The 26,434-nt window shown below is 36.6% G+C and overlaps 1 protein-coding gene across 1 annotated transcript in view; it reads right to left on the reverse strand.

The window, feature by feature from the left end:
• Positions 1 to 26,434, reverse strand: part of TRHDE (thyrotropin releasing hormone degrading enzyme) — a 405,203-nt gene that overhangs the window by 145,985 nt on the left and 232,784 nt on the right. The window contains exon 6 of the mRNA XM_060113303.1: positions 22,062 to 22,199. Within this exon, the coding sequence (XP_059969286.1) occupies positions 22,062 to 22,199 (138 nt within the window). The remainder of the gene's footprint in view (positions 1 to 22,061; positions 22,200 to 26,434) is intronic.

A 26,434-nucleotide genomic window follows, 5' to 3' on the forward strand; every position in this document is an offset into this window, starting at 1 on the left:
AAAAACATTTGGTCCCAAAGCTATAAAAATGTTTTCTCAAGCAGAAGTGGAAAAAGATTTAGCTCTTCAAGTAAACAAGACTGGAATTAGGAAGAAAAATGCCATAAAGGGGCAGATGAGTGGTCTGTTAGACTGCAGTCTGTCTCTGACAGAGGCACCAAGGGATGCTGAGAAGCAGGTATGCTCGCTGTTTTCCATGACCCTCATCTCAGAGGTGAGGGTATGTTCTGAACTTTCCTAACCTCTCCATCAGGCTTGTGGAAGGAATCACAGGATACCAGAACCAGGGAGGATCACTTAATGTTTGAGGAAAGTAATTCAGGATGAGTAGAAGTTTTATTCTGCATTATTTTTCAGGATGTGTGACTAGTTCAAACTAAAGAACTCTCGAAAAGGTAATGTTACCATTTAATAAAGCATGACTCTGCTTAATAGTACAGACCATATTTACTTCCCTTTTTCATACTAAATGTTTAAAATAAAAACCAGAAATATCTCAAAAGTCACTGCTGTTAGGAATCTGAGCCAACTAGGAATAAAATGTGCATCACTACCTTAAAGCCTCTGAGGGTCTGGAAGGCAGAATTAATCTGTTAAAATTCATTCAGGGACTTCCCTGGCGGTCCAGTAGTTAAGACTCTGTGCTTCCACTGCAGGGGGCACAGGTTCAATCCTGGGTCGGAGAACTTAAGATGCCACATGCCGCACAGTGCAGCCAAAAAAAAAAAAAAAAAAAAAAAAAAATTCATTCAAACTACAAGTATTTATTGTGCACTCACTATCTGTAAGGCAGTGAACTAGGTAATAACAAGGATATCGCTAAAGCTTTGATTCTAAGAGAACTAATTAAACAGACATATACAAATAATTTTAAAATGCGAGATCTACTAGAAAAGAAGTGACTGTCTCTTCATGTTTTATGTGCAATATGTTCTCAAAACAAAAGAAATAGAAGGCTGACCAGTCAAGTGTAGTTGATGAAGACCACAGACAGAACTGCCAGTGTGTGCAATCCTAACTCCAACACTGGTGATTTGGAAAGGTTACTGCCTAAGTTTCCTCCCCCACAAACTGGGGATGGAAAGGGTATCTGTATCATCGGGTTGCTGTAAGGATTATATGACTTAATACATCTAAAGAACTTATATAAAGGTAACTAGTACACAGAAGTGCTAATTGAGGTTATTATTTCAGACATAAATACCTTTAAACATGCTAACTTTTCCCCAACACTACCACCACACGCATTTCAAACTGGAAAAACATTTTTAGATATTAGATAGCACTGAAAATTTTTACTTTTACACTTAACGGTGTGACTACTAAAATAGTTTTAGTTGCTCCAATTTAGTTGCAAAGTTCCTGCTGTGACTGATGCCCTTCCAGAAGGAAAATGATATAAGTGTTTGCACATTTCATCTTAAAATTGTGGGGTTGGAAAACACAAAACATAGATATTCAGCTGCTTGATCACTGCTCTGCTTTGGCTTATAGTACTGACCAGGGGGATACATACCCAAAATTCTCTGCTTCAGGCCAGATATTTTTATGGCTCTGAACTAATTGCATCCTACTGTAAAATTACAACAAAAAGTCAGTGCACAACTGAACTGCACCCATCGGTTTGCTTCTGAATATGCTCCACTCTGTGGAAGCCTAACTATACCTCTGAGACACTGAGACCCACACGGCTCCATTCCAGCCCATGCACATCTCTACTCAGGGTCTCTCACCTCCAAGACAGTCTTGGCATAGAATTTTTCCTAGGATCCTTAGGCTGTTGGCTCAATTGCGGTGAAGGAGTGTAAACTGGGAAGAGGTGAGCAGTGTAAACTAAGGATGGATGAGAATGAAGGCCAAAGAAAGTAGAAGTATCTGTCTGATCCAGATAGACTCTCCAGGACCTATACAATAATGGCACTGGTTTGCTTAGGCAAGAAATTGTATCTGAAAGACCTTTCAAAAGAGAGATGAAATAAATGGTCAGATGACAGGCAGAGTTATTTGAATAAATGTATAACCTTTTCTACTGTGAAAGTCAGCACTTATTTGACTAGATGATCAGGCAACGAGAGAACAGAATTTGGAGTCAGTTAGGCTGGGTTAAAACCTTGGTTCTTCTACTATGAGCTGCAGGAACTTGGGCCATAAAATGTAACTACCATAAGCATCAGCTTGATGTAATGTTTAAATGGAATGATGTGAAACTCCAGGAACAAAGTGAACACTCAGTAAATAATAACTATTAATATAAAAAGTGTGCTGTGTTTAATTTTTTTTTTTTTTTTTTTTTTTGCAGTATGCAGGCCTCTCACTCTTGCGGCCTCTCCCATAGTGGAGCACAGGCTCCAGACGTGCAGGCTTAGCGGCCATGGCTCATGGGCCCAGCCGCTCCGCAGCATGTGGGATCTTCCCGGACCGGGGCACGAACCCATGTCCCCTGCATCGGCAGGCAGACTCTCAACCACTGCGCCACCAGGGAAGCCCTGATTTTTAAATTAATGTCTTGTTCAAGCTTTTAAGATGGCAGTAAAAGAGAATAAAGATAATGAAACAGTGCTTTGTTGATAGATAAAATTTATTACTTTAAAATAAAGAAAATCTTGGATCAAACTCAGAGTTCTGTTTCTAAGAATGTTGCACTGTTTAAAGCAAAAAACTTTAGTCCCTGAAACTAAGAAGAAATAATTTGACAAAGAAATAAAGGATGGAAAAAAATAAGTGAAGCTACGTCTTGAGACTATGCATTGCCCACTTGTTAGACCTTCTCATTCCCTCTCCTATGTCTCTTAACCCCTCTTGCATATTTCCCATGTTTCTGTCTCTCTGTGCTGCACTGTAGATAGTTTCTTCAGTTCTCTATTCCCATTTAAAATCTCTCTTCAGCTCACTGTAGTCTGTGATAAACCATCTATATATGTACTCTATTTTTATTTTTGTATTTTATTTTATTTTATTTTATATTTTATTTTATTATTTTATTTTATTTTATATTTTATTTTAGCAGTATGCGGGCCTCTCACTGTTGTGGCCTCTCCTGTTGCAGAGCACAGGCTCTGGACGTGCAGTCTCAGCGGCCATGGCTAATGGGCCTAGCCGCTCCGCAGCATGTGGGATCTTTCTGGACCGGGGCACGAACCCGTGTCCCCTGCATCGGCAGGCGGACTCTCAACCACTGTGCCACCAGGGAAGCTCTCTATTTTTATTTTTATTCACTTTTTATTTTTTACTTTACTGATAGACAACTTTATTTATTTATTTATTTAATATTATTTTTTTTTGGTGGTACGTGGGCCTCTCACTGTTGTGGCCTCTCCCGTTGCGGAGAACTGGCTCCGGACGCGCAGGCTCAGAGGCCATGGCTCACGGGCCCAGCCGCTCCGTGGCATGTGGGATCTTCCTGGACCAGGGCACGAACCTGTGTCCCCTGCATCGGCAGGCGGACTCTCAACCACTGCGTCACCAGGGAAGCCCCCTTTATTTATTTTTAAATTAATTTTTATGGGAGTATAGTTGCTCTACAATGTTGTGTTAGTTTCTACTGTACAGCAAAATCGATCAGCTATAAATATACATTTTAAAATGCAATTATTACATTTTTATTTCTAGAAATCCTCATTAGTTATTCTTTTTAATCTGCTTGCATTGTGCTTATATTTTCAAGCCTCTTTATTTCCTCAAATTTATTAATATATGATTTTATACCCTATGTCTAACATATTCAATGTTTTAATCATATGCATGGGTGATTCTGCTCTCTATTGTTTCAGCTGTCTTGTGTTCATGGACCCCTCTTTCCTTTCATAACTGGTGATTTTTGACTGGGAGATGCTCTTTTTCCTAGGGATTTATCTGTGGAAATCTTTTGAGATGTGATATGAAGGCATGCATTTCTGGAAAGGGTTTGTTTTAGTTCTGTGTGGCATCTGGGGATACCACTAGTCCAGGACCAAGAATTTTAAATCAAAATCCTGGCTTGGTGTTCACAGTGTACCAAGATAGTTTTCATCTGAGCTACAATGCTATGCAAGAGTTGCTTGTGACTGCAAATTTTCATGAGAATTTTCTTTCCCTCTCCATTTGCTGTCATAGTTTGGAACAGACAGTTTCTTTGTAGTCTCCTGAGGAAAGGGACAGGTTTATTTCTAGTACATCTGTGTGCTAAAGGTGCAGCATTTTAAGGTCCTGGCTTTATGGGAGGCCTCCCATTAAACTTCTCACCTTCAGCTTTGTCTTCTTTTCCTAGCTTTGTAAAACCTTGAAAACTGTGCTCAAATACTACTGGTTGGAAAAATGACCTCAAGGCAAAAGCCAACTTCAGTATTTTTTTTTAATCTCTGTCTTTTAAAGGTAAGAATATGTTTATGAAATCACAGTCAACCCTTCTAATACTGATATAAAGACAATTCAAAACAAAACAAAACAAAAGCTGAAAGAAAGCCAATTCTATTTTTAAAAAGCAGAAAAACCAAAAACTTGATTCAGTGCTATCAGAAAATATGCAATAGCATGAATGATAAAGGATATATAAAACAGGTAGTCTCTAGATAATTTTCTCTGTAGGTCATCAAATGACCCTTAGCCTCCTCTGAAAGAATCCATGAAAATACCTGTGAAAGTGTATCCAAAGAAAATATTTTCATTATTTCAAATGAAATGCCATATTTACCTTCAAAAGGGGCCAAAGAGAAAGGTTCGTTTTTGTTTGTTTGTATGTTTGACTAGAATTGTATTTACCTTGCAAAGTAATACAGTTTGGCCTGTATGAAACAAAAACTCTGAGAATTATGTATGTGTTTGATTAATATAGAGTGAATTGTTTAATACTTGGCTAATGATAAAATAATTGGGGGATAAGTCTTTTGCACTTTATATTAAGACTGGTAACCATATAGGGCTTTTGAAGATTTCTATATTACATCAATATACCACGGGTGGTTGATTAAAAATGGGAGGTTGTTATAGTAAGTAAAGAGGTGAATCCATCAGATGCTAAAACACTACCCACTCATGATTATTCTACTGGAAAATTCATTCAGTTCAACTTCTTCCAAACTATTCTATTGTTATAAGTGTATAAACTACTTACATTGTGAATATTTTTATTCTTCACTTTCTCTAAGCATGCTTTTTGTAAAAATGAAGTTTTATCTCTGTTCTTCTTTTCCTTCTACTTTACTTCTCATTTGTCAAAATGTCAACCGTTAATTCCAGTTGCCTTTCTCGTTTATCCTTTAAATCTTAATTTATTCCTAACTTTACTTGTCCTTTTCCTAACTACCACAGAATCCCATTATACCAGAAAATCTATTCAAAATATTGCAATCCCCTTATGTGCTAGGGGAATATACATTGGCTGATTCCCAACACTTTTCAGTTTCTATCTTCAATTGCCATTTCTCTCTGAATATCCTGTATAAAACTTTGAGATTCACAAGTCTCCTGACTGAACTGAACTTGTATTGTTAACAGAAGCCCCGTTCCTTTCTGAGATGCGTTGTAGCTGCCTCCTAGGCTAATGGAATTAAAGTCACATACAGTTGCAGGGTGAGCAAGTTACAGGAATGGAGTACTCTTTGTATATTACCATTTATACTTATTGAAATGGTACTTTTTATTCCTAATTATGGTTATTGATGGAGTCTGGCATGAGTGAACCATTGCAAAAGTCATTAGAATTAGGCTTTTTGCATAAGCAAAACACTAAGAACAACTGTAGCTGTGGAAATATTGCATAAAGCTACTTTAGAAGCGGGATCTCACTATAGCCAAGTTCTGCAAGCTAAGATTTACACAGTTTTGCCTCTTAAGCTTCTTGTATTGTGTGATCATCACTCTGGCTTTAACAAAAAGAGCAGAAGGATAAAGTCAAAACCAACATTGCACTTTCTTAAGCATTTCAGCAAAGTAAAAAAGAAACTGTGTGCAACGGAGGAATTCAAAACTAGCATATTCAGTCATTAGTTAATAATAATAAATCAATGAGACACAAGCAGGGAAAGAGAGGGTAAGAATCCTTTGAACAGGGTTAATCCATTCCTTATACTACCGAGTAACCTGTTACCCATTTTCATTAAATACATAGTTTTTCTTTCAATTTCATCAAATAAATCAGGGAAGAGCAGCTAACAGGGAGAAGTACAAGTGGCTTGAAAGAAAAAAGCAAGCTGTTTTAAGTATTAAGATTTGAGCAAGAAAAAAAGAAGGAAATCATTCAAATGGTGATGAATCAGTCAAACACATGTGCAAAAGAAAGCTTGCCTCCATCAGCAAAATGCACAAATTAATAATTTACCAGTAAGTGGTAAAGGCATTTATCACAGAAATGTCAATAAAATCATCTCCTCCTACCATCTACATTTTCTTTACAAGGGCAAAAAAGCATTTCCTTTACATGATGTCTTAAAATCACATAGGCCTATAATAATGGTTATTTCAAGGCCAAAGGCAAAGACAAGACTCGCTGGTAACAAAGAGAGCCACTAAAGTAAGTTATATCCTAGACAGTCTTTTCATAATTTTTTATAGATATCAACAGATGATTCGGAGATGGATGGGACTTATCTCTAAACTTCCCCATTTTACCAAAGAAGCAAGTAGTTTGCCTCTTTTATCATTCACACTTCTACATTTATTAAAAAGGGAGAGGGGACTTCCTGGTGGTGCAGAGGTTAAGAATCCGCCTGCCAATGCAGGGGACATGGGATCGAGCCCTGGTCCAGGAAGATCCCACATGCCGTGGAGCAACTAAGCTCATGTGCCACAACTACTGAGTCTGTGCTCTAGAGCCCGTGAGCCACAACTACTGAGCCCGCATGACACAAGTACTAAAGCCCACATGCCTAGAGCGTATGCTTCGCAACAAGAGAAGCCACTGCATTGAGAAGCCCACGTACCGCAAGAGTAGGCCCTGCTCACCACAACTAGAGAAAGCCCGCACACAGCAATGAAGACCCAACACAGCCAAAAATAAATGAATAAAATAAATTTATAAATAAATAAATAAATAAATAAAAAGGGAGAAATTGGGCTTCCCTGGTGGCTCAGTGGTTAAGAATCTGCCTGCCAATGCAGGGGAAACAGGTCCGAGCCCTGGTCCGGGAAGATCCCACATGCCGCGGAGCAACTAAGCCCGTAAGCCACAACTACTGAGCTTGCGCTCTAGAGCCCATGAGCCACAGCTACTGAGCCCACGTACCACAACTACTGAAGCCTGTGCACCTAGAGCCTGCGCTCTGCAACAAGAGAAGCCACTACAATGAGAAGTCTGGCACCGCAATGAAGAGTACCCCTGCTCGCTGCAGCTAGAGAAAGCCTGCACGCAACAACAAAGACTCAACACAGTCAAAATAACTAAATAAAATAAATTTTTAAAAAATTTTTTAAAAGAGGGAGAAATTGAATGATACAAACATAAACATATGCATGCAAATTAATTTCTAATAAATTATGTATTTTATATTACATTATTTGACTATGATATACCATGGAGGCAAGATTCAAGAAAAACTTTTTTAGTAGTCCTACAATTTAGTTTGCTAATTTGGGAGCAGATTTTCAATTTTATCTTTAAAGAATATCAAAGAATGCAGATTTTATCACCGTCAATGGTTTATATTGAAATGTTTAATTTCTTTTTATGTCAATAAGTTTTATCTTAGATGAACTGAAATTTCTCCTTATAATTTAAGGCCACTTATCTTACTCTGACCTTGATGTTGACAGAGAAGTGGTGAACAGTGTTCCTATAATGACCATTTATATATTAGAGCCAATAATTAAGTCATCTCTGAGCCCTCTACATTCCAAAGTAGACATTTGTAAGGTTTTTAGCTTTTTCTGATAGGATTTACCTCCAATTGTTTCTAAATCAATCTCTCTCTCTCTCCATTTCTCGCTCTGGTTCTCTCTTCTTTGCTTAATTTTCCTCAATCTCTTAAGCTTGTTCACATTTTCCTTATGAGATGATCATAACCATGGATTATTATTTCCCAGACTTTATAACCTTTATTTTTTATTTGCATGCCAGTATAGTACTTATTGAATAACACTGCACTTTTTCGTTCGGGGAAAATCTCTAACTTTAGTATATGTCAAAAGACTGTAACCCAAATCATATTTCCTATTGAAACAGTGGCATAATAGGCAATTACTTAAAGAAAGTATCCTGGTAGAGTGAAAAGAGCATGAGTTAGAAACAGAGAGGTGAGAATCCTACCTCTGACACCTAGAAGCCTGAGAACAACATTAACTCCCTGGGTTTCTGTTTACTCTTTTTTTTTTTCCCCACATATAATATTTTATTTCGTCTCCCCAGTGGAATCTGTTTGTTTGTTTGTTTTTAACACCTTTATTAGAGTATAACTGCTTTATAATGATGTGTTAGTTTCTGCTTTATAACAAAGTGAATCAGCTATACATATACATATATCCCCATACCCGTCCCTCTTGCATCTCCCTCCCACCCTCCCTATCCCAACCCTCCAGGTGGTCACGAAGCACTGAGCTGATCTCCCTGTGCTATGTGGCTTCTTCCCACTAGCTATCTATTTTACATTTGGTAGTGTATATATGTCCATGCCACTCTCTCATTTCGTCCCAGCTTACCCTTCCCACTCTGGGTCCTCAAGTCCATTCTCTATATCTGTGTCTTTATTCCATTCCTGCCCCTAGGTTCTTCATGACCTTTTTTTTTTTTTTTTAGATTCCATATATATATGTGTTAGCATATGGTATTTGTTTTTCTATTTCTGACTTACTTCACTCTGTATGACAGATGCTAGGTATATCGACCTCACTACAAATAACTCAATTTTGTTTTTTTTTATGGCTGAGTAACATTCCATTGCATATATGTGCCACATCTTTATCCATTCATCTGTCGATGGACACTTAGGTTGCTTCCATGTCCTGGCTATTGTAAATAGAGCTTCAATGAACATTTTGGTACATGACTCTTTTTGAATTACGGTTTTCTCAGGGTATATGCCCAGTAGTGGGATTGCTGGGTCGTATGATAGTTCTATTTTTAGTTTTTTAAGGAACCTCCGTACTGTTCTCCATAGTGGCTGTATCAATTTACATTCCCACCAACAGTGCAAGAGGTTTCCCTTTTCTCCACACCCTCTCCAGCATTTGTTGTTTGTAGATTTTTTGATGATGGCCATTCTGACTGGTGTGAAGTGATACCTCTTTGTAGTTTTGATTTTCATTACTCTAATGACTAGTGATGTTGAGCATCCTTTCATGTGTTTGTTGGCAATCTGTATATCTTCTTTGGAGAAGTGTCTATTTAGGTCTTCTGCCCATTTTTAGATTGGGTTTTTAGTTTTTTTGATATTGAGCTGCAATGAGCTGTTTTTATATTTTAGAGATTAATCCTTTGTCAGCTGCATCATTTGCAAATATTTTCTCCCATTCTGAGGGTTGTCTTTTTGTCTTGTTTATGGTTTCCTTTGTTGTGAAAAGCTTTAAATTTCATTAGATCCCATTTGTTTATTTTTGTTTTTATTTCCATTTCTCTAGGAGGTGGGTCAAAAAGATCTTGCTGTGATTTATATCATAGAGTGTTCTGCCTATGTTTTCCTCTAAGAGTTTTACAGTGTCTGGCCTTACATTTAGGTCTTTAATCCATTTTGAGCTTATTTTTGTGTATGGTGTTAGGGAGTGTTCTAATTTCATTCTTTTACATGTAGCTGTCCAGTTTTCCCAGCACCACTTATTGAATATTGACGAGGCTGTCTTTTCTCCATTGTGTATTCTTGCCTCTTTTATCAAAAATAAGATGACCATATGTGTGTGGGTTTATCTCTGGGCTTTCTATCGATCTATATTTCTGTTTTTGTGCCAGTATCATACTGTCTTGATACTGTAGCTTTGTAGTATAGTCTGAAGTCCAGGAGCCTGATTCCTCCCGCTTTGTTTTTCTTTCTCAAGATTGCTTTGGCTATTCTGGGTCTTTTGTATTTCCATACAAATTGTGAAATTTTTTGTTCTAGTTCTGGGAAAAATGCCATTGGTAGTTTGATAGGGATTGCATTGAATCTGTAGATTGCTTTGGGTAGTATAGTCATTTTCACAATGTTGATTCTTCAAATCCAAGAACATCTATTTACTCTTATGTAAATTGAAGACAATAGTATCTACCTTATAAGGATAGGAAATTTAATGAGATAATTATGTGGATGCCCAGTGGCAAAATAAAATCTCAAAGAACGATTGATACTGTTCTTCCTACTACTAGTATTATTGGCATTATACACCTGACCAAAAGCATATTGTTCTACTGTTTTACAGAAATAACCACAAGAGCTAGTTAAACAATATATATCATGGGAATATATGTATATATATAGCTGATTCACTTTGTTATAAGGCAGAAACTAACATACCATTGTAAAGCAATTATACTCCAATAAAGATGTTAAAAAACAAAAACAATATATATCATATACCAGAACCTGTAAAGTATGTAAAAATGTGTCAAAGAGGACAAAATAGTAATGTTACATTCACTTGAGAGCCTGTATGTAGTAGACTGTGAATTGAGAAAGCAAAGGCTACAAAGGACATGTTTAGAAGAATAAGAGCTGGGAAGATTTGCACAACAGGAGGCTGACTGTGCCTGAGGCAGGAAAGTGTGGAGACAGCAGGAGAAGAGTTGAGCTGACTGAAAAGGGTCCCAGGTGGTCCAGGGCTGAGGGGTCAGGCCCCATGTGACAGAACCCATTAGAAAGCAGAGTGAATGGGCAACACAATCTTCCTCCCCCACCCCCTCCAGAATTCATATGGCATTACATCTGAAACTCTTTATCCTATTTCAAGTGCCAAGTCTTTATCCTAATTCCTATAAACAGATGGGATCTTTCCCTCTGAAACAGCACAGTGTTTTGCTTATATTGCTTTTCTGACATTTACTTTAAGTCAACAAATACTTATTAAGTGCCTACTATATGCAGGCAGCATAATGAGTCCTGGAAGACAGTGAAAATCACACAGATCCCTCCCTTTGTGAAGCTCACACTCAATGGGGAAAAGTGGGAAGCCAGATCATATAATAAACATAATAATGAATAAACTGTATTATACATTTGAAGGTGATTAAACGGTATGTGGATCAGAATAAGAATAATGAATGAAGAAAGGAGTGAGGGTGTCAGTTGACATTTTAAATGGGTGGCCTCTTTGAGAAGGTGACATTTAAATAAAGTTTTCAAGGAGAACAAGTTAGAACTATGATGATATCCAGAATAACATCATTCCCAGATCAAAGGCCCTAGTGTGGGAGGGAGTTTAGCTGGATTTCAGGAAAAGCAGGAGAGTTGGTGGAGCACGATTACCATGAGTGAAGGGATACTAATAAGAAGAGGTAAAGTCAGAGAGATAAGAGAATAAGGGTCAGGGGTCTGTGGAGGACTTGGGAAGAATAGGGTAAGTAGAGATCAGGTAGGGCCTCATGGGTCACTGTAAAGACTTTATCTTTTATTCTAATTTTGATGGGAAATCATTGTAGGGTTTCTAGCAAAGAAGTGGCACTATCTGGCTTAGGTTTTAAAAATGATCACTTTGAGTGCTTGGTTAAAAATATACTGTAGGGTTGCAGGACTAGAAGCAGAGAGAGCTTTTAAGAAACTACTGTGGCAATATGGTGGTGATTCCGACCAGTATAGCAACAGTAATGGTGGGGAGAAGAAGTCAAATTCTGGAAATACAGCAGACACCATAAGATTTCCTGACAAATAGGATGAGAAAAAGAGAGAATCAAACGTGGCCTGAGAACTTAGAGTTGCCATCCACTGAGACGGCTCATATCGTATTTTGCCTTGAAATAGATTTATTTATTAAAAGTTTTATATATAAGAGCCTAGTATTTGGAGTTACACAGATCTGACTTCATATCCTGCTTGTTCACTTGCTAGATGTCTGACCCTGTGGAAATCACTGAACTTCTTAAGTCTTAGTTTCCTCATCAGTAAAATGGGTTAAAAATGCCAAATCCCAAGTTTTCTGTATGGAGTAAATGGGATAATACATGCAAAGCATTTCACAAAATGCCTCGTACATAATAAATGCTTGTTAAATGAAAGATGTGCTTTACTGTAACTCTTAGTGTAATTACTGTTTTCATTTCATATGTTTTATGTCTACTACTGGGTTATATTCTTGAAAGAAGACACGGTCCTATTATTATTATTATTATTTCTACAGAGAAACACTCTGTCCTGTATCTAGAATTAGTATGGGCTCTCTCGCTGTACTAACTGTGGCCTGGCTGACACCACACTGTGGGTGGGGAACCTGGTATCAGAAGGGACAAAAGATGCAAATGGCGGATTGGCTCTTTCCTATTCACTTCTAAAGATAATAGAAATCATACGTATTTTCCTCTTTAGCCATACAAGAATTTTAAATTAAGTCTGGAATATGTTGGTAGAATAACAAAAGTTGAATTTCCACTCCCCCACTTTTTTCTATTCATATTTGCTATGACCCTTTGTGGGTTTTTCTCTGCTTGACAATTCTTTCCTTTTACTCTATGTAATTTCATTTGGTCTCTAAAGTATATCAAACTTGTTATAAGAATTGCTGAGGGCTTCCCTGGTGGCGCAGTGGTTGAGAGTCCGCCTGCTGATGCAGGGGACACAGGTTCGTGCCCCGGTCTGGGAGAATCCCACATGCCGCCGAGCGGCTGGGCCCGTGAGCCATGGCCGCTTGGCCTGCGCATCCGGAGCCTGTGCTCCGCAACGGGAGAGGCCACAACAGTGAGAGGCCCGCGTACTGCAAAAAAAAAAAAAAAAAAAAAGGAATTGCTGAAAAGTGTTCTTGTTTTTAAAGGATCCTCTTTAAATTTGCTTAAGTCATTTTGAAATCTGTTCCTCTCTCCCAAGCTTGTAGCAATCCTCTCCAGCTTGGTACCATATGTAAATTTAATGAGCATTCGCTCACTTTAATCATCCAGGTCACTGGGTCATTGATTCTTATTTCCCTTTGTGTTTTTAGAGTTAAGAGACTCTCTCAATCCATCTCTTCCAGTCTTCCTATGTATGGACAGTATTTTCCTGTTTCCATTTCACTTTTACGATAAAAGCATCCTCATTTTCAACCTACTATTAAAATGGAAAATTTGTTATTTCCCAGGATGTAACTCTCGCTCTCTAACTCTCTTTTTTTAAAGACTAGTTCTCATTTTATTTCTCTTCCCATTCTAAAAATATATATGTAATTTTAAGAGTTTTTTTTTTCCTTTTAATACTGGCCTTGAGACGGTCCATACTGAACATCACTATTTCTTCAAAAGCACTCAGTTCTTATATTCAAATCCACAGAAATTAGTATCTGGTTTTTGTTGGTTCCTAACCTGTATTTCTTTATAATCTTCTCTACCCCTATAATACCGTTCTATATAAAAAGTTGTTTAAAGTGTAATAAAATTACTATGCAGGAAAAATTACAAAAAAGTAAGTGGGAATAATTAGAATAATTATTAAGGGAATAGTTACAAGAGATGATAAGCAAGCAAAGCACTGATGCAATGAGAGGTTGACTGTTGGAAGAAGTTAATGTAGCCTAGTAACAGGGATCTTCAGGGAAGAGGGCACAGAAGAGCAGTGGCAAGAAGTGACAATCAAAACAAAACAAAAAAATGGGCTACATGCTACAACTCTAGCTGCTACAATCTTTTCTGAAATGTCCAGATCTATCATATTACTTCCATCTCTACCACACCTACAGGAATATTCTTTCTAGAATACATATTTATTTATACAATGTTATTCCTTTGCTTAAAACTCTTCATTGGTTCCTCTTCATCTGCTGGATGAAGTTCAGACTTCTTAGTATTGCATAACAGGTCCTCCAAGTTCTTACCAGATTATCTCCCCAGCCTGTCTACTACCCCAAATCCTCACCATGGTATGGCCATGTTGAAATCCTTGATGTTCCACTCAGTCACCATTGTGTTCCTTTCCTGAGCCAATTCTATAGAATAGTCCTTTTTGCCATTTTGTCACTCCCCTTACCCTTAACTTCATGACTCTGTGTATCTTATACATATTTCTATCATAACTCCTAAGATTCTGAGGTTGGTTGGCATCCATTACTTTTATCTGGCCATCATATTCTCTGGGAAACCCTACTTCCAGTGATCCCATTGGACCTACCAATTGTATGACCTATCTTTCCCACCAGAGGATGAGTTTATGACCCATGCTAGCTATTCAGAATGTCCATAGGGACTGTCCATCCCATAGACATAGGGATTGGCCAATGGCGCTCTATTACTTAATCAGAACAAATCATAGCTTTGGGGAGAAACGGATTCTCTAGTGAGGGAGGCAGTTTACTCTCTCCCCAAGCTCATTAGGATCACAAGCTTGAGGACTCTATCAGCCTAAACTTCTTTTTAGGCCACCTATCTAAGAATCATCTAGAAATTAAGTCAGAGACAAAGAGCCAAGAAATCAATGTAAGGTAGATTTCTGATGACATTGTTAAAATGCATGGATTCAACCATTCCTAAACATAACAACACCTCAGACTTACCAGTTACTCAGTCAACAAATTCTTTCTTAATGTTTCAGATGGTTTAAGTTTCTACATTTAAAATGGAAATATTGCTGTTAACACTCAAATGCTACTGCACTGACTTATTTATATGCTATTCTCCTTTGTGTCATATTACTGTTATATCCCAAGCACTCAGCACACAGTGCCTGGAACATAAGTTGAGGCTTACAAATGATTTTGGAATGAATGCTCCAGCCAAGTTCACTGATCAAATATGACAGTGTTTAAGAACGTTGGCTCTGGAACATGATTTCCTGGGAAACATATCCTTGGATTGACCGTGATTCAATATCTTCATCTTTAAAATGAGGATAATGAAATAACAACCCCTAAAGGGGATTATGAGAATTAAGTGAGTTAATGAATGTGTAGAGTTTAACACAGTGCCTAGAACAGAGTAAGCATTCAATAAACGTTAGCAGTTGATATTATGGCTGTACAATTATCTATATTACCTGTCATACACATCCCAGAATGACACAGTTTATCCATTCCATCCACAGAGTTAAATTGGTTATTGTATATTACCCACATACTAATCGCTGACAGAAAGAGTCTGAGAGAAGCCAAATTGGAGAAGTAGTCTAAAAATCTAAATATACATCAAGGCCTGGTACAGAGATTATCAAACTGAAGCCCCTGAGATTATAGCCAAATTGTTCTGAGCTTTGTTTTTCCACATTCGCACTTTGTTTTTCCACATTCGCATTAATCCAACAATGTATACAAAAATACATAAAAATGGATAAAGAAGATGTGACACATATATACAATGGAAGATTACTCAGCCATAAAGCGAAATGAAATTCAGTTATTTGTAGTGAGGTGGATGGACCTAGAGACTGTCATACAGAGTGAAGTAAGTCAGAAAGAGAAAAACAACTACTGTATGCTAACACATGTATATGGAATCTAAAAAAAAAAAGTGGTTCTGAAGAACCTAGGGGCAGGACAGGAATAAAGACGCAGAATGGACTAGAGGACACGGGGAGGCAGAAGGGTAAGCTGGGATGAAGTGAGAAAGTGGCACTGACATATATACACTACCAAATGTAAAACCGACAGCTAATGGAAGCAGCCGCATAGCACAGGGAGATCAGCTCGGTGCTTTGTGTCCACCAGAGGGGTGGGATAGGGAGGGTGGAGAGAGACACAAGAGAGAGGAGATATGGGGATATATGTATATGTATAGCTGATTCACTTTGTTATACAGCAGAAACTAACACACCATTGTAAAGTAATTATACTCCAATAAAGATGTTAAAAAAATAAATAAAATAAAATTCAGTGCAAAAAAACAAACAAACAAAAAAACATTATGACCAAATGGTATTTGTCCCAGGGATGTAAAGAAAGCCTAAAATTGAAAAATCTATCAATATAATTCACCATATTAACAAACTAAAATAACAAAAACAAAAATATGATCATCTTGATAGATGGGGAAAAGTATTTGATAGAATCAGTATCCATTTTGTATTAAAACCCTCACCAATGCAGAAGTAGAATGTAACATTTTCAACCTGATAAAGAGTATTTATAAAAATTTAAAGGCAATATCATATCTAATGGTGAAAGACTGAATGTATTGCTCCTAAAATCCAGAACAATACACGGATGTCTGCTCTCACTTCTATTTAACATTGCACAAGGTAAGTATACAAAAATAAATTGTATTTCTAAATAGAACAACAAAAAGTCAAAAATGGGAATTAGAATACCAGTTAAAATAGCCTAAAATGTGAAATACTTAGAGATAAATCTGAAAATAGATATGAAATATTTATTCATTGAAAAGTACATTGCTGAGAGAAAATGAAGAGGCCCTAAATTAATGGAACAGTATACAGTATTCATGGGTCACTCAGTATTGCTAAGGTGTCAATGCTCCCAAATTATTTTACAAATGGAATTCAATCTGTGCAATTACAACAGAATTTTATAGAAAGTGAAAAACTCATTCTAAAATTCATATAGAAATTCAAGAGATCAAGAATAACCAAAAGAACTGTAAAAAAAAGAACAAAGTTGGAGAACAAACAACCTTATTTCACAGCTTATTAAAAGCTACAGTAATCAAGATTGTATGGTATTGGTGCCAAGATAAATAAATATATCAATAGAATAAAATAAACAGTCCAGAAATAGACCCACACATAGTTCACTTATTTCAACAAATGTGCAAAGGCAATTCAACAGGGTAAATAACAGACATTTCAAGAAATGGTTCTTGAAGAATTGGATATCCATGTGCAAAAAAAAGAAAAACATTCAATTCAAGCTTCACACCATATACAAAAATTAACTCAAAATTGAATATAGATCTAAATATAAACTTAAAACTATAAAACTTTTGGAAGAAAAAACAAAAGAATAATCTTCATGGCCTTGAATTAACCAAAGATTTCTTAACTCTGACACAAATAGAACTATCAATTTTAAAAAATATGATAAAACACACTTAATCAAAATTAAAATAGTTTGCTTTTAGAAAGATACTGCTATGAAAATAAAGAGTAGGTCACAAATTGGGAAAAACATTATTTGCATATCATATATATGATAACCTGCATTCAAAATATATAAAGAATCCTCATAACTCAATAATAAGAAAACAACCCAATCTAAAAAAAATGGGCAAAGGATTTGAATTGACCCTTCACCATGGAAGATATATAAGGGAGAATATGCAAATGAAAGAATGGTCAATATCATTAGTCATTAGGGGAATGTAAATTACAATCACAATGAGATACCATTACAGTATCTAAAATTAAACAAATCGATTATACCTAGTTTGTGTTGGTGAAGATGTGGAAAAAGTAGAACTCTGGCACACTTTCAATGAGAATGTACCATGGTACGATGGTTCAACTACTTCGGAAAACAGTTCAGCAGTGTCATAAAATATTAAACATATCTATCATCATCTAGACATTCCAGTTCTAGGTATTTACCCAAGAGAAATAAAGGCAGATACACATACAAAGACCTGTACAAAAATATTCACAGTAGCTTTATTTGTAACAGCCAAAAACTGGAAAAAAACAAATATCCAGGTGAAAAAACAAATTATATTATATCCATATATTCTGCAACATGAATTGTACCTCAAAATCATGATGTTGAGTGAAAGAAGGCAGACAAAAAAAGAGTGCATACTGTATAATTCCATTTACATAAAGCTCTAGAAAATGAAAATTAATCTACGGTGAAAAGTTGATCAGTGGGGGAGTGAGGAGGGATGGGAGGAGGTATTACAAAGAGGCATGAGGAAACTTCTGATGAATATGCTCATTAACTTGATTGTGGTGATGTTTTCACTGGGATACATATATCAGAACATATTAAATTGTACCTTTTAAGCATGTACATTTTATTGTATTTTAATTATTCCTCAATGTAGTTGTTAAAAAGAAAATTTTCTCTTGATAAGTCTTCATTAAAAATGTGTAGATCCTATCATCAGTTGAAAACACAGTAAGGACAGTATTTCCAGTATTTCCATTATACTTAAGCATAATGATACATGGCTAGAATGAAGACAAGCCCACAGCTAACATCATACTCAATGGTGAAAAGCTAAGCCTTTCCTCTAAGATCAGGAATAAGACAAGGATGCCCACTCTTGCCATTTCTATTCAACATAGTACTGAAAGTCCTAGTCACAGCAACTAAGCAAGAAAAAAGTAAATAAATAAAAGACCTTCAATCAGAAAGGAAGAAGTAGAATTATCTCTGTTTATAGATGACATGGTCTTATATATAGAAAACCCTAAAGACTTCACTAAAAAACTGTTACAACTAATAAATTAATTCAGTAAAGTTTCAGGATGCAAAATTAACACACAGAAATTATTTGTCTTCCTATACATTGACAATGAACTATCTGAAAGAGAAATTAAGAAATCAATCCCATTTACAATAACATCAAAAGCAATAAAATACTTATAAATAAATTTAACCAAGTAGGTGAAAGACATACACTGAAAACTATGAAACACTGGTGAGATTGAGGAAGATACAAACAAATGGAAAGATATCCCATGACCTTGGATTGGAAAAGTTAATGCTGTGAAAATCTCCATACTACCGAAAAATGATCTAGAGAGTCCATGTAATCCCTATCAAAAGTCCAATGGCATTTTTCACAGAAATAGATAAAAATTATCCTAAAATTTGTATGGAGCCACAAAAGACCCCAAATAGAAAAGTAATCCTGAGAAAAAAAGAACAAAACTGGAGGCATCACAATTCCTGATTTCAAGCTATATTACAAAGCTGCAGTAATCAAAACATTGTGGTACTGGCAACAGGTACATGGAACAGTGGAACAGAACAGAGATTCCATATATAAATCAACACATATGTGGTCAACTGATTTTTGACAAGAGCACCAGGAACACACAATGGAGAAAGGTTAGTCTCTTTGATAAACAGTGTTGGTAAAACTGGATATCCACATGCAAAAGAATGAAACCAGATTCTTATCTTACACCACTCACAAAAATGAACCTGAAATGGACCAAAGACTTATATGTAAGATGTAAAACCATAAAACTCCTAGAAGAAAATATAGGGGAAAATATCCTTGACATTGGTCTTAGAAATGATTTATTGGATAAGAGACCAAAAACACAGGCAACAAAAGTTAAAATAAACAAATTGGACTACATCAAACTAAAGAGCTTTGGCACAGCAAAGCAATCAATAAATTGAAAAGGCAACCTGAAGAAGGAGAGAAAGCATTAGCAAACATATAGCTGATAAGGGGTTAATATCCAAAATATATAAAGAACACATACAACTCAATTGCAAAATAATAATAATAATAATAATAATAATCCAATTAAAAAATAGGCAAAGGACCTGAATAGACATTTTTCCAAAGAAGACATACAAATGGCCAATAGCTATATGAAAAGATGGTCTACATCACTAATCATCAGGGAAGTGCAAATCAAAACCACAGTGAGATATGCCACTTCATACTTGTTGTGATGGCTATTATCAAAAAGGCAAGCGATAACAAATGTTGGTGAGGATGTGAAGAAAAGAGAACCCTTACACAGTGTCGGTGGGAATGTAAATTGGTACAGCCATTACAGAAAATAATATGGAGGTTCCTCAAGATATTAAAAATAGAACTACCATATGATCTCGCAATCCCACTCCTAAATATCCAAAGGAATTTAAACCAGTATCTAAAGGAGATATCTGCACACCCATGTTCCTTTCAGCATTTCTTCACAATAATCAAGATATAAAAACAATCTAAATGCCTTTCAACAGATGAATGGATTAAGAAAATGTGATATATATATAATTGAATATTATTCAGCCATAAAAGGAAGGAAGTCCTCCCATTTGTGACAACATAGATTAACCTGGAGGTCATTATGCTGAGTAAAATAAGCCAGAGAAAGATAAATACTGAATGGTATCACTTATATGCAAAATCTAAAAAAAAAAAAAGGCAATTTCATAGAAACAGAGAGTAGAGTAGTGATTACCAAGGGCTAGGGGAAGGGGGAAATGGGGGTGATATAGGTCAAAGGGTACAAATTTTCACTTATAAGAAGAATAAATTCGAATGCTCTAATGTATAGCATGGTGACTACAGTTAATAATACAGTTCTGTATACTTCAAAGTTGCAGAGAGTAGATCTCAGGCAATCTCACTCCCCACCCTCAAAAAGAGTTAACTAGGTGAGGTGACAGAGGTGTTAATTATCTTGATCTTGGTAATCATTCTACAATGTATATGTGTATCAAAGCATCACATTGTACACTTTAAATATATACAATTATATTTGTCAGTTATTCCTCAAAAAATTAAAAAATAAAGATACATGGCTAGAGACAAATAAGCCAGTGTCCGTTACGATGATGACCTGAGCATCATGGCACAGTTTGCTCATGTATCACATTTGTAAACTGGTAAGACTTTGCACCAAAATGTAGAGAGGGTAAAATAATAATCATTGTAACTTCCTTCTTTCCTACTGTTTTAACTCTTAACCTTCTTGAATGAATTAAAAATTACTCAAATATATGAAATTTGGAATAAATGTTAACTTACGTGTAAAAGCACATCTATAACATATTTAATCAAAATACTATTTTCCTGATATTATTCATGCAGAAATAATACTGGTATTTACAAATAGTCTTTTAGAATTGGTGGTTAGGTGGGAAATAACCACAGACATGTCTCCAAATGCATCTCAAGCTAACTTAATAAATTATTTTCTGCATTATATTTTAAGAATCAATAGAGTTGAATGAACCAAATGTGCATCCAGCAAAATCTAGCCAAAAATATCATATATAAAAGTGAATGTGTACTTTAAATATTTATTTAACATTTAAAATAAAAATATTAACACTACATACTTTAAATATGGTACTACACTTCCACTTATCTTTATAAAACATCGAAAATATCCTTTCTGAGCCAATGCAATGATCAGTGACTTGAAAAGATATTTTCTAACACAATTTGCAACTTTACATATTATAGCATACAATGTTAACTAATAGCATACAATATTAACTAATAACCATTGAGATAGTCATTTCCTGGGTGCAAAACCAAACATCCAAATTACTGCACCAAAAAATTCTGATGAATCATTATTTGATCTCTAGTTATAAAGAGGAATATCTTGTTTTTCATAAAGAATATTAGCAACTTGTTTTTAAGCTTAAAACGTTATTAAATCAATAGAGTATTTATATAGAAATCCTAACAAACGCAATTCAATCTACACCAAAGACAAAGTAGATTTTAATACTATTTTAACAATTATTAAGTGGCTGCTAAGTGTTATACACTGAGATGTACATGCTCCTGTTAAAATTAGAACAACAAAGGGACAGAGATATAAGGAAAAATCCTAATCCAGGTAACAATGGAAAAAAATTCATAATATACCTTATTGCTACAGACGTCTAGTCATTGGTCCAAAATCTTTACCATTGAAAGTCCAGTCCTTAAGTTTTCATTAATTATGCTTATTATCCAGGAAACATGCTTAATTCCCCAAATCTCCCTTAAATAATGTTTATAAAATACATATGTCAGGTCACTGCCTATACCCATTTGCAGCAGCCAATCAAAATATGTATTTAAGGGGCATTGGCGGGAAATAATTTGTCACTATATAGGTCAGCTCTCTTATTAATAATAATAAAAACTGACATAACACCATTTGTACAGCAACTTCATATCAAGACTCCAAAGATTTATTCCTTAATACTTCCCATATTTCTAGGCATTATTTGGCAAACGTTCTTCTCCATCTTACTGATTTATAAAGCAAAGCCCTAACTCATAAAATGACATGAACCTGGTGACTCTATGTTTTCTAACTCACAGTCCATTTCTATTTGCCAGGGAGAAGAGAAAGATATAATACATCTAGCATGAAATAGTTTGGCTAACCCAGGATAGTGAAATATCCAATTGGTACTTGGGTCTTATCTATTCCCACCTTTTTATATGCGATCCAGTCAAACACCCTGTCAATATCTGTTGCCCGTAGCACTTCCTGTGATACTGGATGGGAACTGGCCAAGCCGTCAAGCAGCATCACTTCATGTAGAACATCTGTCAGAAATCTCTGTTTTTCCTGCAATATAGTAGATGGAACAACATCATAGGTGATTCCTGGTTATGACAGAATATGTGTGACAATATGAACAGAATGTGTTACTTAATTGATGATGCTCATCAACCTACATGGTGAGACTTAACTCTACAGAGAAACTGGTAAATAAAATGCCCCTTAAGTCACTCTAAAATAACAGTGGTTGACTTGGGCACAACATGAAACAAAATCAATGGGCTACAATGGGCCCTAAATAGATAGAAACAATGGACTCTATGTTTTAACAGCGGTTAAAACAAATTTGGAGCGTGGGCACATAAATGAAACTGACTAAGCTTGTTTATGTGTTCTGCAGGGTCAAAACTAAAATTCCAGTCCCAAATAACCTTTTCATAGTTAATCCAATATAAGAATAATAACTAAATTTTCAGAGTTCCATTGCTATTTCTTATTTCTAGTCCATTTAAACAACACATTCCCTCTCTTTCTGTTCCTCCCTTTCTTTCCCTCTCTCTTTCTCACTTATCCTCTCTCTAATACACACACACACACACACACACACACACACACTTATTTTCTAAAAGAATTTCAGGAGACCACCACAAATAATAAAAGGCATTGCTGACATCAAACTATAATATCTGTGTATGTGGATGTGATAAGTGAATTCAGAAAGTGGAGAGCAATAGGTATCAACAATCCATTTTGTGAAAGCAAACAAAATCGTGAGACTTCTGTGCATTGCTGAGACATTAGTATTTGCTCTAATAAAAGCTGACTTGTAATGTTAGTAATAAACTGTAAAGAAAAAAGTACTTCTCTGTTGTTTTTGCTTTAAGAAGCCTGCTTTAAAGAAACAGCTTAGGTTCTGTTAACAAAAATGCTGGCAGCTATTAGTCCTCCTAGTCTCCTGCCTTCACTGAGGGAGAAGGAGAGGAAAAAGAAGTTGCAAGAGATATCAAGGGCTAAATAGCCCTTTGATAGTTGGGACCTGAGAGGTATCATTACAGAGATAAGACTGCAACACTTTAATTGCTCTAGCTAATTCTGAATTCATTCCTGGAGCCTCCAAATTTTGGGTCAGCAGATAAACTGCACTTTATTTCTGAGTGAGTTGTAATTTCAAGCCGAGAGTACACCAATCCTGGATTTTAAAAATTGGAAAGAGAATAAATATACTAAGAAAAGTATAGTTAACTAAGCACATATGTTTGTGTTAATTTAAATCTGGCTTTAGGGCTTCCCTGGTGGCGCAGTGGTTGAGAGTCCGCCTGCCGATGCAGGGGACACGGGTTCGTGCCCCAGTCTGGGAGGATCCCACATGCCGCAGAGCGGCTGGGCCCGTGAGCCATGGTCGCTGAGCCTGCGCGTTCGGAGCCTGTGCTCCGCAACGGGAGAGGCCACAACAGTGAGAGGCCCGCGTACCGCAAAAAAAAAAAAAAAAGAAATCCTGGCTCTTACGTGAGATAAAACATCAAACAAAATAGTTAGCCACAGTGAACAAAATAATAGTTTTCTCTTACAGACTAGAAATGCTAAAGAATTTTGAGGCAAAACACAGTAAAACAGAATTATTTATGGAAAGTTTAATGGAAGACGTAGAATTTGATCTGATCCTTCAAGTAACTTTAAAGTTGTGTGCATGCTCATGTGTTTGTGTACAGGGAAGAATATATTTATGGTGCATAGTCAACAGTTTTTATTCTACTCTATATTTTAAGGACACCATGATAGGCCATTCTACAACTTTCAAAATGCAAAACAATAAGGTAAAATGGAGAACTTTAAAATCTGTTTACAAGAAGTTTATTGTTAACAGTAACAATAAATCCTACCACTCTAATACAGACACCTCTTGGAGATGTTGCATATATGCCTACATTTAAACAGTTCTAATAATACTGAATATGTGTGTCATTTTGTACTGAACTATTTTCAAAAATATGCTGTGTTTGAATTTTTGGAGAACAGTGTAAAGACTTTTCAGAAAAGTAAACAAAGTGTGAGTGAATGCACAGAGCTGAGAATAACACATGGAAAAGAAGTAAGGCACTATTGTTTTATTCATTCATTCATTTAACAAACATGTATTAAATTCCTACTCAATGCCAGATACTGTACTGTGTTTTGGGAATAAATATATGACTAAAATCTAGTCCTCAACCTGAAAGAACTCAAAAGTAGTTGAGAAAGACAGGTAAACAGCTATCTGTATTATAATATGATGGATGTTATAAAAACACAGAGGATGAAATGATTAATTAGTTCAGAAAAGGCTTCACAGAGGAAGTGACATTAAAGTGGGTTGTTCAAAGATGAAAGGTTACTCAGATGAATGGGGGAAGCAGCTTAAAAGGGCAAATCCTGGCAGAGGAAACATGAAAAAAAGCTGGTCTGTTTGAATCCTCAGTTGTCAGGTTGAAGAGTTTGGTCATAATAAATAGGCAGGAGCAGAGATAATGACATAATAAAAGTAGTGTCTTAGGAAAATTAACTTATCTGAGTTATACAGAGTGGCTTGATAGATGTAGAAACAGGAGACAGGAAGTGGCTATTGTACCAAGAGGCGATATGGTGATGATGTATTACAACAGGTGTTGCTGAAGGACTTTTTTTTTCCTTTTTTTTTTTTTTTTTTTTTTTGCGTTATGTGGGCCTCTCACTGTTGTGGCCTCTCCCGTTGCGGAGCACAGGCTCCGGATGCGCAGGCCCAGCGGCCATGGCTCACGGGCCCAGCCGCTCTGCGGCATATGGGATCCTCCCAGACTGGGGCACGAACCCGTATCCCCTGCATCGGCAGGCGGACTCTCAACCACTGCGCCACCAGGGAGGCCCTGAAGGACTTTTGATTCTGAGAGATATTTTGAACGAACAATCAACTGACATTGATGCCTTGGTCCCCTTAGTGGATGATGGAGAGGAAGTACTAACAAATAACTACATGGAATGAAGTGACGGAATTTTAAAAGATTTTAGATTGACAGAATGTTTTAAAAGGTAGGGGGCATGCTACTGAGAGAAATGGAGAAGTGGAGAAAATTTTGGTTTGGAGGGCAAGTTAAAAGATGAGTTTTAGGGGGCTTCCCTGGTGGCGCAGTGGTTGAGAGTCCGCCTGCCGATGCAGGGGACATGGGTTCGTGCCCCGGTCTGGGAAGATCCCACATGCCGCGGAGCGGCTGGGCCCGTGAGCCATGGCTGCTGAGCCTGGGCGTCCGGAGCCTGTGCTCTGCAACGGGAGAGGCCACAACAGTGAGAGGCCCGCGTACCACCAAAAAAAAAAAAAAAAAAAAAAAAAAAAAAGACGAGTTTTAGACATATTGCAAGGAATGTGACAGTGAACATTTAAAAAGCAATATGTCACAGGCAACTGAACGTAAAAGCCTAGGTCTAAGATAAGGGGCAAGTGCTAAACAACTTTTGGCAAGAAACAGTAATCTGTATACAAATATAAATGAAGTCTCGGAGAGAAGCAACTTTTTTTAACAATTATTTCTTACAATATTAACACTTCATATACTGGTATTTAGAAATATATGTGAAAGGAGTTATTAAAAATTCTTAACACATCATTAGATACACCTGAAAAAATCAATTCCTTGATGTCTCCAAATGGCTTCTGCCTGAACACGTCAAGATCTGAATAGTCATGGTGATGGTGGGAAAAGAGGAAGTACTATTGGAAGGGAGGCTTGTCGGCAAGTTCCTATAGAAAGGCTGACTAATTTTAGTGAAGAGCAATACCAGGTAGACACTTTGACTCTTGTCATCAGAAAAGAAAGAAAAAAATCAAGTAATCTGAATCAAGATCAAATAAAGTCAGATACATCAAACCACACAAAAAAGATGAGAGCAGAGCCTGAGCCAATTCAAGAAGTGGTGAGGTGCTCACAGTCATGAAAAGAGAGGAAAAACATTCTCTGGGCAGATGTGGGTTACATCAGAGCAGCCACAAGGACTCAATTTTCTTTTTTTTTTTTAATTTAATTTCCTTTTTTATAATTTTTACTGGAGTATATAGTTGATTTAAAATGTTGTGTTAGGGGCTTCCCTGGTGGCGCAGTGGTTAAGAATCTGCCCGCCAATGCAGGGGACATGGGTTGGAGCCCAGGTCCAGGAAGATCCTACATGCCGCGGAGCAACTAAGCCCATGTGCCACAACTACTGAGCCTGCACTGTAGAGCCCACGAGCCACAACTACTGAGCCCGCGTGCCACAACTACTGAAGCCCACGTGCCTAGAGCCCATGCTCCACAATA

This window comes from Mesoplodon densirostris, chromosome 11, assembly GCF_025265405.1.
Source record: "Mesoplodon densirostris isolate mMesDen1 chromosome 11, mMesDen1 primary haplotype, whole genome shotgun sequence".
In the NCBI taxonomy this organism is placed as follows: domain Eukaryota; kingdom Metazoa; phylum Chordata; class Mammalia; order Artiodactyla; family Ziphiidae; genus Mesoplodon; species Mesoplodon densirostris.